The sequence below is a fragment of the Aythya ferina genome, assembly GCF_964211825.1.
Source record: "Aythya ferina genome assembly, chromosome: 1".
NCBI classification, from domain to species: domain Eukaryota; kingdom Metazoa; phylum Chordata; class Aves; order Anseriformes; family Anatidae; genus Aythya; species Aythya ferina.
Window position 1 is genome coordinate 134849373 of NC_140296.1, and position 23409 is coordinate 134872781.

General features: G+C 38.1%; 1 protein-coding gene across 5 annotated transcripts in view; it reads left to right on the forward strand.

The window, feature by feature from the left end:
- FBLN1 (fibulin 1) overlaps positions 1–23409 on the forward strand; it is an 89027-nt gene that overhangs the window by 57605 nt on the left and 8013 nt on the right. For 3 of the 5 annotated variants that reach the window (XM_084496871.1, XM_084496868.1, XM_084496870.1), the window contains exons 15-16: positions 7249–7391; positions 9397–9528. In XM_084496871.1, the coding sequence (XP_084352997.1) occupies positions 7249–7391; positions 9397–9528 (275 nt within the window). Of the gene's footprint in view, positions 1–1832; positions 2283–7248; positions 7392–9396; positions 9529–23409 lie in introns of those variants that run through there. The other 2 variants (XM_084496869.1, XM_084496872.1) reach the window with 1 other exon arrangement.

A 23409-nucleotide genomic window follows, 5' to 3' on the forward strand; every position in this document is an offset into this window, starting at 1 on the left:
TGAAGACTTGTGTGTGATCTTTACATACATGAATAAAATTAAGAATGCATTAAAGTCTTCAAAGCATTGCTTTGTACTTTGGGTTTGCAAGTGGTGTTAGAAGAGAGCATAAAACACAAAATGCATTAATTGTAGAACTGAGGTTGCTTTTAACTACTCTTTTTGAAAATGATTATTTTGCATATAATTTTGATACCAGCTACTCCTGTTAGGAGCTCAACTTAATGTGATAAAATAAAATAAATGAAATGGGCAGTCAGATTTCTTACCACACTGTGAGGTAATAAGAAGCAAACCATACCTTCATGCTGGAGCATTTCATTGTGAAGAAATGAATAAATACGTTAGGTTCCAAAATCTCAGCCTGTGGATTGAATATGGGTTCAGAGACTCTTTTTAGAGTCTCTCCCAGAGACTGGGTTCAGAGACTCTTGTAGACACTTTTAATGGATTCACAGCTGCTCATGAGGCAAATTTGGAGCTAAATGCCTTACCTGATCATCCCCAAATTTTGCAGAGTCAACATTCAGCTCAAATTGTCATGTCTACCTCCACTTCCATGCATCTGTCTGAGGCTGTTCAGATACCAATTTGAATGTGGTGAATTGAGCATATCTTTAATCCTAACTTCATGTAATCTTTCCTTTTATGCAAATTTGTAACCACTTCTCAAACCCACCAGGTAGCATGTTGTGTCAGATCCTGACACATGTGGTAAACATGTGTCACATGTAAACATGGTAACACCTTACTATGTTGGTAAACTACAATGTTCTTTATTAGCTGTGACATAAATATGGCATATACAAGTATGTGCATGATACAAGACAAACTTCTCTCAGAAACAGAAAGGGATGAGATTGCTCTCTTTATATAGATCAGGATTTCCAGTGCTGACATTGGGACTAAGTTCATTGTTCAGTTTTGGCCTTCATAGTTAATCTTTTCAGTTCTCTGGACTTGTTGCTGGAATACGGTGCTTAGTGATAAGGAAAGGAAACAGCCATTAGCAGACCACAGTTTTCTCACTCACCAGCATCATTCCTGTGATTTGAGCCTGTGTAAGAGTGGACTGAGTGTGTAGGACATGCTAGAGACATCAGGCTGTAGCATCTTTTTTCAGTTCTTGTTTAGATGAGTGTTATGTCAGTTCTCTTCATGTAGCAGAAAAATACTCTGCTACATGAGAAGAAGGAAGATTTGTTTTTAAAGCAAATAAACCTGAATATACAGGCAGTGTTGGAAACAAGGTTTATGTTCCTCTGGATGCTGTCAGATGATGAATGTACATAGTGCAGTATCCATATAGTCTCTTCTCTCAGAAATACCAATTCTTTCTAACCCTACACTATGCATTTCAGAATACTTTGCTCAGTTTTAAAATCAACTCTAAAAGGACATCCCAACTAGGACACAGTGAACTCAAAAATCACTTAAGATCTTAGGATCTTTTGGACACATGTCCAGTCAACAAGAGAATAAAACTTAACAACAAAAAAGCTGATGTTCTCCTGGGGAAGAGCTTAGCTGTTCAAATGCAGTTAAACTCACCAGTGCGGTGCCAGACTCAATCCATCTGTGCGTGCAAAGAAAGGGAACACCTGACACACTTCTGAAAGTGGCAACCCTCGTCCAAAAGCACCGACTGCAGACAAGTTCACCGCTATTTAATAAATGTCCATTTGCTATGTTACTGAGATGCCAGGCTGAAGAATGGATACAGTATGCAAGTCAACATATCTTTTCCCATCCCCACTGCCCTTGCTATCCTGTCACGCTTGCTAAATGTACGCTAACCTTCCTCTTGTCTTGTGTTCTCACTTTTCTTGCAGTCGCTGTGAGCGCTTGCCTTGTAATGAAAATAAGGAGTGCCAGAGCCTGCCTCTGAGAATAACCTACTATCACCTCTCTTTTCCTACCAACATTCAAGTACCTACCGACATTTTCCGCATGGGCCCTTCCAAAGCTGTCCCTGGGGATAAAATACTGCTGTCCATCATCAGCGGGAACCAGGAGGGTTTTTTCACCACAAAAAAAGTGAACAACCACAGTGGTATTGTGGTCATGCAGCGGCAAATCACAGAGCCCAGAGACCTTCTTCTGACAATTCAAATGCAACTTACCCGCCATGGAACTATCAACACATTTATTGCCAAACTTTTTGTCTTTGTCTCTGCACAGCTTTGATCCCTAACTTTGAGGCATAAGTTGCTACATTTTCTCTTTTGAGAGCAGCTTTTTTTTCCCTCCAATTTTAATAAAGTTTTAGTTCATCTATTGCATGCTGCACTTGCATTTTATTTGCCATCATCATTGCAGTTTTCCACTTCCCCCCATCACTGAACATCTCAATTTTGGGAGATTCTTGTGTGTACTGAGCATCATTATAAAAAGCAGAAGTAGGTGTCCAAGAAGTTATTATCTGAATATACTGAGGACTGAAATTACTAATTTGATTTACACAATAGTGGAGTTGGTCTCATCTGATAATACACAGCTGCATATGTTTAGGACTAAATTTTCAAAACATGGTAGATACATAATTTGCTGAGACATCATTAGAGAGTTTCATCACATGGGTGGCAAATGCATTTTTTGAAAATCAAAGTCTATCAAAATGTCATAACTTAGGTCTTTGGCATCTCAGAGATGCACCAGTGCACAAGTTGCTCTGAAAATGTGGAACCAGATTCTCAAGTTGCACCAGTTACATTGCTGCTGCATTACAGCCAGTGAGCCTGTGCTGATTTACACCAGGTGCAAATTGTACTTCTACCTTCTGAGGATGATATCAAAGAGAATCTTTTTTGTAAAATTTGTTTTAGAGATTTTTTCATCTTCTTTTCTGTGACATTTCCATGGAATTGTACAGCTAACAATGGCAAAATAACAAAGGACTCCTAACAACACCCAGTTAGTAGCAGAGAGCTCCTGTCTATTTCACAGGCTGAAAATTGTCTACAGGAATATTTGAATAAGATGTTGGTCTCATAACACTTTTGTCTCTCCAGCTTCCATATCAAACATAAATATGCAACTATAAAGACTTCTCCTGTCAAAGAAGCAGGCCTTAAAAGTCAGCTAGAATTCCAATATCCAAATCTTTCTTCCCTTAATTCTATGACGTCAAGAACAATGTAGACTGTACAACTGGAATTTCTTTGGAATTATTCTGTTTCACAAGCTGGAAGAGGACTTACTGTACTCTTTAGTCCTTGTATTGATAAGTATTTAAAGCTCAGTTGCAGAGGTATGATCTACAAATTAGTGCTCTTTGACACCATCCTGGGCTCAGACATCTCTGTTCTACACAGGCAGAACAGTCAGTCCACAGATGAATGAGGAATAATCTGTGTGAAAATTAATATTAAAAACACCTGCCTATGTGAATACAGACAGCACTGGCAAGGTACAAGGTTAGAAACTGGGAGCCTTCTAAACCCAGATCACAAATCTTAGTCACCTGAACACAATTATTTTATTAGCTGTAAGCTGTGGGCTCTTGAGCTCATTGTGAGCCAAGGACTACACTAGGACATGATTGCAGCACTCTACCAGAGTATTACATGTTCCCTAAGGCAAAGTTTATCCCAGCTGGCTGACAGGAGTTAAAGTCCCATGAGGAATGCCACTGTTTAATGAGTCTGTTGATGCATACTTACAAAGCTGCCAGAAGTTGCCAGTGGGGATAGAGTCCCCACTTTAAATATTGAAAGCACAAGCCCGTTCTACTTGAGCTAATGAGGTTTCTTACTGCCACAGAAGATACTTGTATATAAATGCCCTCTGGCTACCAGTTCATTATGAGGCCATAATTAAGTAGGATAACGATTCAAAAATAAACTTCATTTTTGCAAGCATTAATATATATTTGTTTGGCAGGAAAAGAAGGGAGTGTGAGAATTTGGCCCTCAATATTGAAAAAATATACCATATTCTATCATTTTATTGCATTCAGCAAGTAATTCAGCAGCATGGAGCTCAGTATTAGATGCTTCAATGCTGCAGTGTAGCTGGAACTTTCGGGAATGTGTCATTATGTAGCACCACTTACATGCATGGTTCTTTCCAATGGAAATGAAATTATGGGTCCTGGTCCAAAGAACTTACCTATTGAATCCAACAGAGAACATGACAATGAATGTCATCAGAACCCAAAAAGAAAGAAAAAAAAATGTATCCCAGAAAGCATTATATACAAAACAACCAGTGCAACTGAGCTGTTTCTTAATTTACTTCTTTTATAAAATAAAAAAAGTCTACAGGAGGTGACAGCTCCAAAACTGCAATTTCTGATAGAGGAGGCAACTCCAGAGAAAAATTTGAGTAAATAAAGTTCTCAGGAAGAACGTTTCATCAATCATAGTATCCACAATTGGAGGACGTGGGCAAAAAGGAAGTTCTCAGCTAGATAGATCAAATGCAAAGGTGATGTGTAAGGATAAAGGAAGATATATGTTGAAAGCAGAGCACATCATTAATAGTAAATATGCAGAATTTGGAATGGATACTGGTTGACAAATTGTTCCAGAAGATGCCTAAAGGTGTGCAGTCAAAGCAATGGTAGAGAAGTGTTACTAACTGCATACTGGATAACCTGAAACATTTTGTAGAGATACCAAAAGAAAGATCAGAGAATCAGGCGGTGGAAAATGAAAGCACAAACTCAAGTTTAATGGTGAGGACAGAGTACACACAAAATGTACATTTTGTGTACACAAATACACACACAAAAACGTGTATTTTGTGCTTGAACAGACACAAAAATTGAGGGATTTTTAAGAGGGGAGAGAAGCAGTGTAAAGAAATAGAGCTGATGCAAAATTTTGTCATGTGTCTAGTTACAAGCTGACTGAATCTAGAAATGAGCTTTAGTTAGTAACTAGCACAGATCACTTGTGATCATGGTGATCCTCTGTTTCTATACACAAGGTATCTAATTCATGTCAGAATGCTTTACTCCAATGAATCAGAAGGGAGAATTTTGAACATAAATCTTACTTAGGACTTCGTCATAAACAAATTAATTACTTTGTTGGATAAGGATTTCAGAAATGTTTGTATTTGTCAAAAGTTCCAGCTGAAGTTGAAAGTAAGGCTCCCTTTCCTTCCCAGGAAGGAACAAAAGCAGAGCCATATTGAACACTTCAGACACTCCCAGCAGAATGTTTTTGCCTACAAATCTTTCTATCTAACTACAGCTTTGAAAAATTAGAGTGCTGTACATATTGTACCATTATTTCATTAGTCATGAAGGCCCAAAATGAATTACACAAGCCACTGATTATTGATGTCCCTCAGACCTTTAGTAGATGACATTGTTATTCTATAAGGCAAAGAGAAGAACTTTTAAAGAAGTGTTTCAGGATTCATAAACACGTTATTGAAGGTAACCAACCTGACTTGGCTGTTGTGACCCCAGCTCACAGATGGAAGATTCAGCTTTTGTTTGTATGTCTGTATATATGTAAACATCTACTAAACTCCCATATGAACAGTAGAGAAAAAAAAAAAAAGAGGGAGAGAGATAAACAAACATGATTGATACACATTTTGCCTCAATTCTTTGTTATGCGTTTTGAAATTGACTATTTTACACTGGATGTAGTCTATGTAATTTAGCTCATCCTATTGTAAAGATGCAAGGGCCAGCTTGCTGGAAGTCCTTTCTGAATTTGGCAGCTGGAGTTTAAAATAAGTGGGTGGAATCTGTTATCGTAGGCTAGACTATTATGTCCATATATATACAGAATTAATTTGTTCTAAAATGACAAGCATGAGGCATTTCAGCAGAAAGTCCTGTTCTGTCCCCTATGAGATATCTAGAAAATCATGAAATTTTTTATCTAGATGAAGGTGGGAAGTAAAAGATCTTTCCTGACCTGTACCTCCATTCTTTAGCTTCACTCTGAACACATTAACTATGGAATGAGAATAACAAACCAGACTCAGCTGGTGTAAATTAACCCAGCTACATTGCCTTCCCTTAGACTATGCCAATTCACATCTGTTGAAGCATGATTCCTTAATGTTGATTCATGTTTTCTCTTTTATCTTTATTTTAGCTTCATACAATATCAGCACGTTTGTCTTTGCTTTCTTTGATGAGCAAATGTGGGTAGCATATAATAAGAAGTTACTGATGTATTTATTATTAATAGGGCCATAAAGTCCCTTTGAACATTTGAAAAAAGATGGCTTGTAGGTGTGGAGTTGGGTAACACATTTTGAGAAGAGTAAGAACCATTTGTTTCTAGAGGTATCTTACAAACTAAAGCTTCCATTTTTGTTTCCCTTTTACTCAGTGAATTTTTCTTCCTTTTAATCTTTCAATTCCCTCCCTCTGACACTGCAGTCTTTTCTTTCTTCCACTTAGAAATATGAAGAAATGGGCAGGTCAAAGTTGAGATCATTTGTGGGGCTTAGTCACATTGTAAGTCCCAGCACAGCCCTTTCATCTCTTATGAACACAGATCGGGTATTGTGTGAAGTTCTTGAACTGTAAGTGACTTTAAATTCACTCTGGTGGACAAGGGTGAGAAGAAGTCATTTAACTTTTAATAGACTTTCAAGGACGAATGAGCAGCTGGTTGAGATGGAATATGAAATGACCCTTACCACTTCCCCAAACTCAGAATTCAATCTTTTGAGGTTTTAAATAAGGTGGTTAACTTTTTCCGCCCCCAGTTCCCATTCCTCTGTGTTTTCTCAGTTTAGACAGAAAGGGGTGTGTGTGTGAAAAAGACTGAAAAGAGGCTTTTCTGACTCTTGCTGTACTGAAAATTGTGAAAGGAAGTGGTCCCTTCTGATATTTTCCGACAGATTTCCAGAATGGAAACAATTGTTTCTGCTTTATATGACTGATATCAAATGGAATACAAAGAGGCTTGTGTAAATAAGTGTAGCTCGTCTGAAATCGGTAAGACCATGACAAGGCACCGCAGCTGAGGACCTGGGCCTAGTCCTTTTGTCCTGTTTGTACTTGTAAGGAGACTTTACTTGGTATCCTATGCACTACAGTTCTCCCTATTTTTGCATGCCTGGCTTGACAAATTGGGTTTGAGGGGATTTTGACAGCAACTCTTAGCCAAGTCAGATTTTTCTTTGATCCAACAGTCTGTCTTAAGTTTTTGAGGTAAAATATCAGTTTATATATCCGTTTTATATCAGTTTCTGGCTCCCCAGATTGCAAAACACAAAGTGATTTATTTTCAGGATACGTATGCATCTCTCTCTTGTTTCTCTTAGTGTCAGACTTGAAAAGACAGATACTATCCGTTGCATTAAGTCTTGTCGACCAAATGATGTCAACTGTGTGTTGGATCCAGTCCACACAATTTCCCACACCGTCATTTCACTACCCACGTTCAGAGAATTTTCAAGACCTGAAGGTAAGTGGTTTCTTTCTTGTTCCATGTAATAGACTACAATATATAAAACCTCCACTGGAAATCCTTGCCTAAAGCCAGACTAGCTACCGGTGCAGTAAAGTGTTTGCACAGTTCAAAATTACAGTGTGCTATTCCTTTAATTAAAACCTTCAATATCTAGAGTTTTAATTTTATGGGGAAAAAAAAAAAAAAAAAAAAAGTCTGAGCTCTAACTCATACAGCTTCCCAGTATAAGGACATACATGTAGGAAAGACTTGGTCTAAATTCCCCTTTACATTTACTCACATAATATCAGTGTGCCCCGTGATTTCTCTCTTCCCTCTTTTGCACATTTTGCTGTAGGAAGTAGGTATTCTTTATATTTCTCTCATCTCTTTATGGTCTGTTGCATGCTATTGGCAAGTGACTTGTTCCAATTGTATCTCCTTTATCTCCATGTAGGCCATAGATCACAAAATAGAGTATGTATTTATACATCTAGTACTCTGATTTGCTGACTTTTGACCTATGAAAAAATAGTGTTACTTTTAAAAATATAAAATAAAAGAAGGGAAATTCCTATAAAATAAAGGAAGGGAAGGACTGGCCAGAAAGCTTTTAGGCATCCTAGTGAGCAGCTGCTCAGTTGTACAAAGGGAGTTTACCAACCCAACATGGTGCACTTTGATGGACATATTTGCATATTTCTTCAGCTTCTTCAGCCTCTGCGGTCTCTGTGAGCCTTCAAGTCCTGCAATTTCAGAAGGACCACACTCACTTTGCTTAGTTCACATATAAATTTACAGATTGAGAGACAATTTTTGCTACTTGGCATTTGTATTCACTTTCTGGTGCCTTCTTTGGGGATTGCCTACATATCCAGAGGTGGGATGACTGCCTTCACCTCAGCTTCTCTAATGCAACGTATTTCATGATGAAGGTACAGGGAGAGAAGAAGGGGAGGGAGGGTGGGAAGATTAGTTTGGAAAAGTTTTTAAAGATCTTAAATCCCTGTTTCTGATCCACCCAGAGTCTCAGCTTTGCTTCCTGAGGAAGCTGTTCTAAATGAGAGCCAAAGCTGACTCTTCATTTTTCTATCAGTCACTCTCAACCCCTTCCAGGCTGAAGAAGTAGGGCAAGAGACATCACAGTTGTTGTTCATATAGGAACAATTTAACCACCAATAGCATGGATGAATAGAGCTGCTGTATATTGCAGCAGGCTTGTTTCAGGCCTTAGCTGGCCCTACATCACAGAGAATGGAGGAATGCCCCATAGCCACTTTTACTCCCATACACACCCTGTCAGCTTTACCAGGTGTACTGGCAGCAGAGCTAAGGATTTGGCCCAGGATGCTTACCAAACAGTTCCCTCATTAGTCCATTGTGGTTTAATAAAACAAGATGAGGCTTAGTAATCTGAGAGTAATACCAGAGCCCAAAGTTGTTCTTTAATTCAGTGCATGGCCTTGGGTGAATTCTTACAGCTCCATGGTTTAGTTTCATCATCTGTAGAGCAAGGATAATAATATTAATAATAATACTTACCTCCTTCACAAGAAGCTTGAAAACTAACCTAAATCCCTCCTCCAACACTGAAAAGGACTCTACAATTTGTAACGTCAATACTTTGTGTAACTGCCTAAGGGAATCAGAGTTCAGGGGTCTATCTGTTTCGTCCCCCTCCACTCCCTACCCTGTGGATACTTAGTGTTGTCATTTCTATGTACATGCTAGAAGTCTGACTGATTTCTGAGTGTTGTTTCTGGACTGCAAAGTAGCAGTGTTTTGGCTTCAGGGCTTCTTAGATGCTGCAGGAGGAGAAAATAAATCTATCTGAATGTTCTCTTCCTGCAAAAGTTCTTTCTTTTCTGTTCTAAAAGACAAACTCTCCAAGGGAAAGGCAAGGGAATATTTGTCCTCCACTGCCTTTGTGGACAAGTCATTCTGGGTCAAATGATTTTTTTTTTTTCCAGTGATATTTTCACTACTTCTCAGAACATTCTGTGATACCTTTTATTTGCAGAGATTATTTTTCTTCGTGCTATCACACCTACATATCCAGCCAACCAGGCAGATATCATATTTGACATAACAGAAGGAAATTTAAGAGATTCCTTTGATATCATCAAGCGTTACATGGATGGTATGACAGTGGGTGAGTAGACTGTTTTCTGCTTACAGTACACTTTCTTGTCTCAATAGTATTATAGAACAAGGTCAAAGATTTTGATTTTCAAAGCCTGTATTGATTGACACCTTGATTTTCAAGCCTGTATTGATTTAAAATTCTCCCTCTCCAGTCCAATATGCCTAATTTGAATTTACATCACCTTTTTTTTTTTTTTAATTCAAAACACCAGAGGCCAAACTTTAATTTGAGAAGTATTTTGACTTTTTTTTTCAGAATTAATTTTTATTACCAATGCAAATGGCTTAGCTTTAAAATTATGGTGTTTGTCCATTACAATCAAACCAAATATAAAATATGTAGTGTGTCAACAAAGACACTGTAAATTTAATTAACGGTTCTTTCATGTTTAAACAGCACGGCATCAATTTTTTGGATAATAATTAAATCTTTATAGCAGGACTAATTTACTGAATCTGTTCCCTGTTTTGATATTAAATGACAGCCTTGTTCAGTTTTAAATAAATATCTTTCTGTTGAGGATAAAATGGATCTGTCACACACTGTGGTTTAGAAGAAACTTAAAAAGGAGTTTTACCTGTGTATGTGGGTCATGCGCTAGACCTGCATCTCATCACATAGGAGGGAAGGTCTGCAACACAACCTGGGGTCATACCTTCTGGTAGGTTTCTTTCAGAGCAAGGCTCTTTGGCAGGATATAATGCATACTGTGTGAAGCAGCATGTAATCCGTCTCACGTATCTAGTATACTACACGTGTGCATACAGAAATGTATTTACAGTGTTTACCGTAGCTTGGCTCTCACTCTGGGACCCAACATACCCATGAGTAGCTGGCAAATGATGTGAAGATCACAGAGCAGGAGCAGGTCCCAGCTGCTCTGCCCCATGTGAATCACTAGTGCAGGGGCAGGGGAATATTCTGTGATTCTCATGCTCAGAGGATGAATATGCCGGGTCTGGCTTATTGTAAAGTATTATTTGATTGCTCTTTATTCATGTTTATTTATGAAAATAAAGGACCGCAGTTGCCAGTGAAGGCTTGTGCTTCGCGACATGAATGTGCACGTTCTGCTCAGGTTTATACATGTGTTTTTGGGCTTCCTAGCAAGATTTGTCTGGATGGAAAGAAAAATCGTTGCTGTGCTTTAGTTTTGTGAAGAAGCCATATTTAGTGCGATCTGAAGGTGGCACTGTTGCATTTTAGAAGCGTGATTGTATAGTGTCAGCTGTGCAAAGCTTTTATGAACTGTAGATAAAAATCGTAAGTCATTAGGTTTATATTTCTTTCTTTATCAAACAGAAGTATACGTGTGAATGCTGAGAAAGACGGAGAGTCTGTTAAAGCAGGATGATAAGATTACAAATTTCAGGTATTGGGTTGATTCTTTAAAAGAGTATAAATGTTATCAGATCCCACAGTAGTTAGAGTAGCTTGCTTTTCATGCTGTGTGCTTCGTTCTGTCTAAAATAAGAAAGAAGGATGTGTTTCAAAATTTGACTGGCCAAGGCATTTGCCTGGGGGAAACGTTTCCATTCTGAATAATAGGACTGCCTGTCAATGGTATTTTACTTTGTAAACTAGATATATACCTCACAGTGTTAGGAGAGAAAGGATATTCTTTTGTACCAGGCTGAAAGGATATGATATATGGCTAAGTACATTCCCATCTCTGTAAAAGAATTGGGCAATGTTTTCTTCACCTCAGTTCCCCCATGTGCAACATGGAGATGATAAAACATGCCTACTACTGTCTTAATTAATTCTTGTATGTAAGAGTTTTAATTAATTCCTTTATGTAAAAGTACCTTGAGATTAATGGATGGAAGTTGCAAAGTAAACTGCCTGCAGTTTTTTTTTTCTGCCTGCAGCAGAAATGGAAAAGGAAAAACAAAACAAAAACCCAACTGATATTACTTGGAGGGGCAAGGGATCAGGACAGCATGTTGTATGTGTGAAATTAGGATTGCAAATAATTCTTCCAGCAGCAGTTCTGCTGCTCCCATCATAATATCGTTTTTCTTTTTGTTAATAATCAGAATGTTAGGTGTTCCCATAAAAATGCTGGGAAATTTTCAAGACAAATAAGTAAGATGGGATCCTAGTCCACAGAATTCACAAAGTGAGTCCCTTTTATAAAGAAAAGAGAAGGGCTTGTATAAGGATGGAATGAGAGGAAGGACGTAGGTGATATCAGAAAGATTTATTGGTTGTACCATTAAATTTTAAAAACATAAGAACTGTGGGGATGTAACATAAGAACTCTAGCAGAGAAAATGTCCAGCTAGCCCAGTAACCAGTGTCCAACATGGGCCAGTAATGGACAGGTATAGTGGAATCGTTCTCCAAAGATAATGGTCCAACTGCTGTAATCATCAGTTTATATGTTTCTGGGAGTACACATCTGGACTGCCTAATGACACATTATGGATATATTCCTCTTGAATCTGTTCAGTCTCTTTTTAAGACTTTTTTTTTTTTTTTTCCTGCTGATAATAAAACTTAGATGCATGGGTAAAAATACTAATAAGCATGTTTAATATTCTGTTGTAATATTTCAGGAGAAAAGGCCAGTGTAACAAAGCTATTTTATCTGCTAATGGAAATCAAATCACCATTAGGTGACCCTTCTCTACAAGAGTAAACACAGAAAGCCTCTACAGGAGTGTGTTTTTTTTTAAAGAAAAGACATCAACTAGCTCAGAGAGAGATGAAATACATAAGAGCATATGGAAAAAGCAGGCAAATATGTACTAGTCTTACTGAAAGAGCTGAGTATAATAAACTCTGACTTGATTTTAGAACAGAGGAAACCAACAAAGGGATTCAAAGAAAGGAGGGAACACTGGTAAGAGGGGGAGAAAAGACAGATAAAACAACTATGAAGATGTTCTTACAGAAGTCTTTCATTTTTAGAATGTTTTTGCTAGTTTATCACAAACAAGGAGAGAGATGACTGCTTAAGAAGGAACTGCACCTAGGCTGTGCTTATGTGAATGGAAAAGAACAAGGTGCTCTCAAAAGTGTAACATAAAAAATGTGAAAAGGTGCAGCAGATTTCTTTTGGCAATGGTTTAGAGAAGAGGAAGAGCTGTTAAAGACGGAGTTTCTGAAGGAAAGTGAGAACTTAGGCATTGATAGAGAATCGTGGAGTGAAGAGAGTCAGCTCATCAATTTTAGCTCTTATACTATTAAGCTGACACTGAGACATCAGGGAGAAGATGTTAGAGAAATTGAGAAGTATGTAGGGTTGGATGGAGAATGTCTGTCAGCCTGGTTTGTGACTTTTTGGTGGTGTTGAGGAGATGGGAGCTGAGGTCATACAAAAAGATGAGGATGTTTAGGAGCAGGTTGTGAGGAAGGAAAAAGAACACTAGCAATGGAGGGAAGAGCTGCCCCAGGGGAGGGTTAGAAAAAGAAAGAACAAGGTCTCCCAAAGGAGACATAGAAAGAATAGCCACTGAGGTACGAGCAGAAAGAGGCAAGGACAGTACTGCAAAATCTAAGAAAGAAAATACATCAAATGGGAATCAATGACCATCAGTATCAGATATGGAGGAGCCAGAATAAGTAAGCAAAGACTACAAAAAAGTGACAGTGCCACCCTACAGAAAGAGTCTTACAATGGAACAGAAGGAACAAAAGCCAGCCTGCTGGAATGGCAGTGTGTAGACTTCATGCAAGCTGAAAAAATAAAAGAACTGAGCAAACAGCTGCCTCCGATATTTCTACCCAACTGTATTAAAGATACTGAACTCCATGCTTCCATTGTTCAAAACGTTGCGTAAACTCTCTGTTGCCTGGTGTGGTTACAGGCCAAGATGGCACTGAATACAATAGATACAACGTAAGGTTAACAACTGCACATCACTTATTAGCATGGGCAAGAGAAAAACAGAAGTGCAGACCTATTCATTTTTTTTAAAGCTTTTATAGACTTTTCACTGCATTCCTCCTTTAACCAGCTGTCAGTGAAAAATGAAGAATGCATTTTCAACCTGCACAAAAATGTCCTATTAATGCCTAAGGTATTATCAAGTACTATAAAACATTTTCCCCCTCAGCTACACATTCATTTCCTTGGGTGACTGTAATACCACCTTGTAGTCTGTTAGGCTTCAGGAAGGTTTTAAAATTTCTTAATACAGCTAAAAGTAGTGCTGATAGATTGAAATCTTCCCCATCACATTTGATACTAACTTAAGTATATATTCTTCTTGCCTATGAAGCAGAATGATACTATTCTTAGCAAAAACACCCAGAGCCAGTACAATTAGAAAATTTCGGTTGTACCTGTAGAGGTTCTCAGGGGTGTTGTGCTAGTGCTTGAATACGTTGGTATCCAGTTACTTATAATTTTACAGATATGCAATACTGCTCTCCATTGCTCTTGTTATATACAGGCATTCATATTTTTCAAATCATTCTGTTGCAGCAGGTACAACTCATGCATTGTGTTAATGATTTAGTTTTTCATCTTTCAAACAGATCTAGGATTTGTGTTGTGCCCTATACATATAAAACTTACTGTTTGCTTAAAGTTATCATTTGAGGAAATTGAATTTATCATAGTGCCTATCATTTAAATGCTTCTTCTGCCACTCAGAAAGCAAAGAAAACTGAAATCATTGCAAGTGGCAATGATTTCAGTTACAGTTGCAAGGATTCCACTGCTAACTCTGTCCTGTCTTCCTAGGCTCTTTTCCATGCATATTAATTCATGATGTTACTGTTGAACCATTACAGAAAGTGTCTGAACTGCTGTTATTGCAACAACGGATTTATTAGTAGTCTTATTTTTACTGTGGTACCATGATCATTTAGTATAGTCCAGAGGCTGGACAGAGACTTTAAAAAATGAGCACTTTAAAAAATTTGGTAAAATTTTGAGACTTTAAAAAATTTGGTAAACCAAAACAGATGGTAAAAGAAACTGTGCTTGTAGGATCCGATACTGGTTGTGGGTGGGAGAAGGAAACTGAAGTCTTATTTGACTTTTAGGCAAACCTGCCCTTAGCACAGGGATAGTTCCGTAACTCACAAGCAATCTGGCCATTCCCAAACACAGCAAAGTCTTTTCAGAGTCTGCCACACACGTTTGTGTGGCCTGATGTTAAATTCAGAGTCTCTGGGTTGCAAAAGATGTGTTCTAAACTTAGTCAGTGGGCCCACTCTGCAGTGCTGGGCAAGTACCTTCACACTTCTCTCTACTTCTCCTGTATGCTGTTTCTCTAGGCTCTTTACCTGTGGGCCAGAAGCTGACTGGCTCATACTGTGTGTACAGCATTTAGCATAATGAGATCCTCAGACTGATCTGGGCTTTCTCACGTGGCAGCAATGCTGAAAGTAGCAGTTCACCTACAGTTGCTTTTCTGTGATAAAATGGAGCCTGGCTAAAGGCAGAGCAGGGGTGCCCAGGAGAGCTTCACTGTTTGCAGGGGCAAGGATTTCAGCACATACGTTATCTCCCCTTGTGGATACTCTTACTATAAAGTAAGCAACAATAGCCACCTTTTGTCTGACTATAATGTCATTAGCATGAAATGACAATGGTGTCTGGCAATACAAAACCAATGCTGTCCAGTCATTCACAGCAAGAACATAGAGCAGTGGCATAATTCAGCAGGTTTTTAGACAGGCTCTTGCAGCCTTACATTAAAAAAGACACAGTCCCTTTCAGTACCTTTGTTCTGGTTTCAGCCAGGCTTGTCCTCTTCACAAGAGGAGCCCCTCAGTGAAGAATATCTTTTGATTTTTTTTCTATGCCAGGTTGCTCTGTTGAAATTAGTAGCTACGCATTTGCGACTAGGGTGCCCAGAAGCCATTTGGTAATGGGAAACCTAGATTTATTGCCTGAACCTGCCCTTTTGGGATGCTGCTGACTGCACTGTGCTGTAGTCAAATCTCTCAACACTCTCCTCCCTTCCAGAAAAAAATGTCAGGCTGAAGAGCTCTTCTGGAGGCAATCCAGGAGGTGAATTTTCATTTTGCATCTGAGAAACACTGAAGGTGCTTTTCTGGTGAGAATGAGTCTCATGCTTGAGCAAGATAGCCTTCCAAGTGCCAGAGTTCTCTCTATCACATTACAAGTATCTGATTAATCACATTTTCTTCCCTGATCAATATTCATTTCACCCCTTGGGTAGGAAGATGTAACTATTACAAAAACATTCATCCACACCATGTTCGGTTACAGTTTCCATAAAGCCAGCAGACAAATAAATCATACTGCAACTCTGAGTAAATTTTGTGAGCTGTATCATGAAGTCAGGAGTCAGAGACCTGTTTTTCTGAGGAACTTGAAGTATGAAATATGTGTGACTCAATCAGCTGCTTCTGTGGCTGCTCCTGAGTTTGTGTGTTGATAGCAGGCATCTCATTCCTGCAGTAGTGCCTACGCCCAATAGAAGCTGGAGACAGAAGATAAGAAATTTGAAATATATTGTAAATCTTTCCCTGTATGATGCACAGATGCATAGCTCACTTAAAAAGAACGCCTTTATTTCTACAGGGGTCAAATGTGGTGAAACGATCCCTTATTTCAGCCTTATTTTGAGAATTTAGTTAGGGATTAACACACATTAAGATTCAGAAAGCTTCCTGCAGCAGAAATTCTGCAAACAACACCAGCAGAGCTGTCGCCTCTAGGTGATGACTGAGCAGCTATCTAAAGGCTTTCATGTCAAATCCTCAGGATTAGGTACTTTTTCTTCCTTGGTAAATTGAATCACAGAACCATATTATGCTGGGTGCCGTAATGTGGCTCTTTGCCAAGGAATGCTTAGGGTTACAGTAATTAATTGCCCAGGTGTCATGGATATGCTACTGTATCAAAGGTTGGCTGAAACTGAGTAATGTGGTAGTGGGACAAGGTAGGGTAAACTCAGCCACCCTCCCTAAATGGAGGAACTGTATGTATGTTAAGCACTCAGGTATTACTGTGATGGGCACTAAACCCTGCATAAATAAGATTGTGGAAACAAAGTATCAGAAAGCTGACATATGTGATTTTGAATGTTTTGCACATTTGGCATGGAAGATTTTCCACCTGTTTTTGTAACACATAAGATTCTTATACTATGCAAAGCACGTTGCATTCTCAGAGGTGGAATAGGAAGGATTAAAATATCTATGGTGGAAACTATTTTTTAATGAGACTACTTCAAGTACAGTTATTGCATTTTAGGCATGAGTGATTTCGCAGCATTGTCAACATTAAAACCCATTGCGAGGTTTGGCTGGAAGGCAAGCCAGAGATCTGAAAGCACTTCAAGTTTGCCAAACCAAGATAAGAGCACATCTCTCTGAAGTTATTTGGTATCCTTAATAAAGATCATAGTATTTGTAAACTAGCCAAACCTCAGTAAAATCAAAGGTTGTTTTTAATTCTTTCATAACACCAAGGCTCCCTATGATCCAACATGACAGATAATAGCTTTGAAAATATTTACCATTTGTTTCTGGCCAAAAATGTATTAATACCATGAGGCCTCTTTATTGGCTTTTTATTTGATGCATTTCAGCAATCAAAGCTTTCTAGAGAAGCTCAAGTGTTAATGAAATTCAACTTTTTTGGGTGGTTGAAGGATAGCATTTATAATAAATTGAACCCTGAATTTCTAATCTGTTGAGTAAGGCTAATCAAAAAGATTCTGTTTCCTTAGGTACCTGCTGAAACGTAACTCCTGTGATGTAGTTTCCTTTTTCATTTTCCTTTCTTCAGAGGTGGAACGAAAGGCTGAAAAAGAAGCAGATTTAAACAGTTTTAGCTACATTAAATGACGACCTGTACTCTAGGTGAAAAGTTCAGAGATCATGAGTACCTGGACACAATTATACACACAATTATTATATTTAGGCACAATTATTTGAGCAGACTTTAAATGAGAACTCTGTGTTTACATGTTTTATAAATGATTAGTGTGATCAATAGATACTATGAACATGTTAGATATGTGAGCAATAGGCATCGCTTGTGGTCACAAGCACAAGCTCTCATAGTTACACTGCTCTCTTTTTCTGAAGGGTGTCTTGCCCTACATCTGATCCTCCTTTACGCCTCTTGGAAAAGGATATGGTATAACTCTGAGCTCTGCTGTTAAGTAGCAGTTGTTGAATTGATTTGTGAACACAGACATTTTGCTGGAACTGAAGATAACATGCCAATACAGTCAACATTGCACCAACTGGACATAAGTCGTTAGGAGTCCTGTTTATGCCATTGGTGCAATATTCACTGTTGTGGTACCTAACAGCATGGAAACCTTGTTAACATCCAACTCTAAATCTAATTCTCTAAATCTATGATTTTATGAAATGCTCACAATCGAACTTGAATGAAGGTCTAACTCACAATGCTATGAGGGCTATACACTTCAAAGCAAGAGGAAATCTTTTTCAGTACTTGTATTTTGATTAATGAGTTTTCTGAATCCTTTAACCATATTTATGTTTGTCAGGTGTGGCAGTTCCAGGATTAATGATATCTTCAGAGCTATTTTTCTGTATATGGTTTGATGCCTGCAGTGATGATTACCAAGAAGTATTTCATTTTCCAAAGAACAGCCACTTATTAATAAAGCAGATTATATCTGAAACTACAGAGCACCACATAGCAGGAGTCTACATTGTTATTGTCACAAATAATCGAGAGAAATATAGATAGCTTTCACAAAAAAAAAAAAAAAAAAAAAAAAAAAAAAAAAAAAAAGATAAAAAATAAAAAGGACTGTTAAGCATTTGAAAGATGGAGGAATCTAAGGTGTGCATTAACTATCTGAAGTCAGCAGACATCTGGTGGTCTGGGAAATACCTGCAATTTGACAGCTAGATTGTGCCTTTAGGCACAGTCATGAACTAGAGAGGAGTGGAGGAACATACTGCCTGTGAGACTGTCTGTAGAGGCACAGCCTCCTGCTGTGAAGGGCAATGAGAAGGGCTTCTAAAAGTACATCAGCAACAAAAAGAAGATTAGGAAAAATGGGGGCCACCTGCTGAATGGGGCAGAAGATCTGGTGACAGAGGACATGGAGAAAGCCTAAGTATTCAGTGCCTTCTTTGCCTTATTCTTTAATTATAAGACTCACTTTTAGGAGTCCCAGGACCCTCAGAACAATTGGAAGGTCTGAATCAAGAAAAACTCACTGTTTTTGAAGGAGGATTAGGTTAGGGAACATTCATACTAACTGGACATACACAAGCCCATGTGAGTTGATGGGCTGCAGCTACTAGTGCTGAAGGAACTGATGGCATTGTGAAGCCACTCTCAGTTATCTTTGAAAGACTTTGGTAATCAAGGGAAATTCCTGAAGACTGAAAGAGAGCAAATGTCACTCTTTCTCTTCTGTAATAGAAGGGCAAGAGGAAGGTCCACAGGTCAGTCACCTTAATCCCCGGGAAGAGGGTGGACAAGTCCAACTGGAAAACATTTCCAAACGTATTAAGGACAAGAAGGTGATTGGAAGAAGTCTGCAAGGGTTTATGAAGGGCAAATCATGCCTAACAACCTGCTGTCTTTGAAGAGATTACTGGATTAATGCATGAGAGGAAAAGAGTACATGTTGCTTATCTTGACTTTAGTGAGGCTTTCAACTCTTGTCTCCTTTAACAATCTCATAGGCAACCTGAGGTAATGTGGACTAGATAAGCAATGAGGTGGTTTGAAAGACAGCTGCACCACCAGGCTTGAAAGGTTGTGTTCAGCAGCACAAAGTCCAGCTGGTAGCCAGTTACCAGTGGTGTATCTGAGGGGTCAGTAACTGGGGCCAATACTGTTTAACATCTTCATTAATCAATTGGATAGTGGGACAAGAGTGCTCCTTAAGAGGTCTGAAGAGGACACAAAACTATGAGGAGTGGCTGATAAGCAACAGGGTTGGATTGCCATGCAGAGGGACCTTGTCAGGCTGTGGAAATGGGCTGACAGAAATCTCATGAAGTTCAGCAAAGGGAAGTGCAAAGTCCTGCCTCTGGGCTGGAATAACCCCATGCATCAGTACGTGCTGGAGGCTGACCAGATGGAAAGCTCTGTGAGAAAGACCTGTGTGTCCTGGTGGACACCGAGTTGATCATGAGCCAAAGGCAGCCAATGGCTTCCTGGGATGCATTAGGATCCTGTTGTCAGCAGGTTGAAGGAGGTAATCCTTCCCCTCCGCTCTGTTAAGTCACATCTGGAGTGCTGTGTCCTGTTCTGGGCTTTCTGGTGCAAGGAAGACATGGACATATTGAAGAGAGTCCAAGAGAAGGAAGGTGCTGAAGAGGATTAAGGCACTGGAGCATCTGCCATATGAGGAAAGGCTGAGAGCTGGAATGGAACTGTCTGGCTCATAGAGAATCTGATTGATGTGATGGGAGGCAATAAAGAAGATAGATCCAGAGTCTTTTCAGTGGTGTTGGTTGAAATGGCAAGAGTTAAAGGGCACAAACTGAAATACAACAAATTCCACTTAAACATAAGGTAAAAGTTGTTTGTTTGTTTGTTTGTTTTTTTAATTATTATTTATTAATTTATTTATTACTGTGAAGGTGGTTGAACACTGGAACAGGTTGCACAGAGTTTTGGAGTCTCCATACTTGGAAGTATTCAAAAACTGACTGGATACATCCCAGAGTAACATGCTGTAGGTGAATGTGCTTTGAGCAAAGGCTTGTACTAGAAAATCTTCAGAAGTGCCTTCCATTCTCAATTACTCTTTGATTCTGATAGTGGTGATGTTGAAACCATGACATGACTGGATTGCTATGAAATAAAATGTTTTGCAGTTTTTACCAAATGCAGTAAGACGTTCCCTAATGTGCAATGTTTAAAACATTATATTTTCAAGGATTGGATACGTAAACGAATTATCCAACAGATAATTCACTTGCTTCTCCCCTGGCATAGTATAGGTCAGTAAGTACTGTAGTAACTAGGTTGACAAGTAATTTAAACACTGAAAATCATTACTTTGGCATAGCCTTTTGGAATAAAGAGATGCTTCTAGGAAAGGAATTTAATTATACCTTAACTTATGCAGATCCCCAAAGATTTTGACAGAAAAAACAGACAAACAAAAAAAAACACTGGATAATATAGCCTAAACTATATATTTTCTGTTTGTGACCAGGCTGTCAATTGGTTTTCAACTTTATTAATGAAGTTTATGTATTTGTAATGAATATTGAATAAGAAATAACTTTTTTTTTTTTCCTTACAGATCTCAACATGACTTCTTTGAAATTAAGTCTATAGAGCCAAAAAGCAATTTGGCTGTATAGTTTCGGCTTCACACTATAGATATGTATTTACATGTTGTAGACTGATATAGTCTGGTATTCAAGCCTAACCTGCAACTCACTGTCTATGGTTTGATCCAAGGAAGCATTTATTTATGGCTGGACTGTTTTTTTCCTGCTCATTTCTGGAATGATCCTATCAACACTGCCTTTTAAAATAGCCACTGCAATGTTCATTTCTCTAGCCCTAAACTTCCTAATTGCCTGAACATCTCTTTTGGAACTATGACTAGGGTCATACGCGGATGCATCTGAGATGTTACTCTTAATTTCAAAAATCTTGGACAGCAGTATAAAGCAAGAGGCCTTGAGGAGAAAAGCAAATTTAAAATTATAGTTTAGGATCTTGCATTAACATGAGGAGATCAGTGTTCTTGTATTGCTTAAGGGAAACTCATAAGTGTGCTTTTCCCCTACAAGAAATTGTTCATTGCACTTTAATGCTAATTTGAAGATGTTTGGGACAAGTTTCCTTTAATAGCATTGCAATGGCTTTAAGTTCCAGGAGGCTGAGATAACCTTTCTGCTTCACTCCTGCAACATCCACAAGGGCTTAAATAAGTTTTCTAGCATTAAGAGAGAGCCTATGTATTTAATCTCATACACCTGTGGCTTGACACAGGCTAGCAGCCTATTTAAAGGCTACTTTTGTGATTTCAAAAGATCCATTCCTTAGAAAAGGGTAGTTACTGTTGTGTTGTGGCAGCTAGGGCTGTTCATTTCTGACAAGCCTGTACAAAGGACCAGAGGGGTTTTTGTGAAGAAAAGGAGTTAGAGATCTAGAAATAGCCAAAAATAGCACTTCAGAACACAGGCTGAGATAATTTGGAAGTTCTTATAAAGCCCAATAAGTGAGCTGAGTTTCAGCTGAGGTTCTGGCTTGACAGCTCTCATTTCCCGTATTCTCTCTATTGTACTTGAGTTTTTCCAAATTAGTCATTTAATGTTCCAAGTGTCCATTTCAATCACATGGGAAATAGGTAGAGGAAAAATGGTAAGATGTTTTATGCATCATTGAAAACTCTCTCTTGTAGGTGTCACTAGCAGCTCATCCCAAATGTTCGATCAGAAAAGTGATAGCACTAACTCTCACCATATAATAGCATATTTTCTTGAAGAATCTTACTGTATTTTTTTCAAAGAGGACACGTTGTGATGGACTTCAGCTTTCACTTACAATCACATCTGTAGACTCATAACCTGAGGATTAGGAAATATAGGAGAAAAAATAATTTGCTTGTGCTCTTTAGCATTTTACACAGGATTTTATTTATCTCACAGATAATCTCTGAGTTTCTCTGAGTGAGAAACGAGTGTATTGCTACCAAAACATCACACATTCTGCATGAGAAAGCTATACATTTTTCTGTCCTAGTATGTGTTCCTACCTCTCACCTGTTAAGCCTCATACCCTGCTCAGCTTTTCAGTCATGCTCTCCTGCCTGTCTTGCTGGCTTATGCTTGACTAGGAATTTCTGGGGATCTCAGAGCTAGGGAGCCAGTGAGACAGGCCGTGCAACGGGGACAAAGAAACGTCATCACACATAAGAATTACCAAGAGGATCCTATGAGATTCTTTAGCTTTCCCCAGTCCTCAGACCCTTTGCCATCTATGACTATTTTACAATGCAGATGATATTAACATTCTTATGGAACAATATTCCACACAATAATTCACATCATATTTCATATACTAAATTGCACTTAATTCTAACTAATGCAAAAAATAAATATATTTTTAATATGGTCAGTAAGTAGTTCCACTTCCAGTAGAATGAATGAAGACTAACTCTTGATTGTTGTGTCATTTTCTGCTTTCTGGAATTTAATTTTAATAATGCATGGACAGGTTGCAAATGCACATACACAAATACTAGCTGTGAGTGGTTATTTTGAAGGAAAAGTGAACAATGAGATATGCTCAGACTTGCTTGTCTGCCTTTGGTATTTCAAATATACATCCCATCCTTTTTATTTTAGATAACTCTTTACACTTTGTTTCTCTTTAAATAGATCTCAAAAAAAAAATAAAAAAAAATGTGTTTTGTTCCATTTAGGGTTGGATTAGTATGTTCACTGTAGAATAATGATTCAGAAAAGTGAGTTGTTCTTTTTTTCACTAGTTCATGCTCCCTCAGTAATTCCCCACAATCCATATAAAGTTTAGTCAGTTTGTGGTCAGTTTTTAGCTGACCACAAATCATAGAAGTAAGCAATGTAAATACATATATATAGTTATATATATTTAATATATATTTTATTTATATTTATGTATTTATATTATAGATTGTTTTGCTACTATTTTATTTTAATATATATATAAAATAAATCTTTATAGATATTTACATTTATATATATATATATATTAGCAAATTTTCCTGAATAAATCATTTATTTCCAGAAAAATTGGCTAAATTAGTAGTTGCCTATAATGTCAAGTGTGAAGTCTTGTTTTAATGAAAATGAAAATGAGGTAATGTTGTTGGGTTCAACCAACAGTAAAAAGCTGCATTTCTTTGTTAAGTTGCCACCTGAGAAGAATCACAGAAAGGAGGCTGTATGCTTGTTATGAGCACAAAGAGGAAAAAAAAAACACAAAACAAACAAACAAAA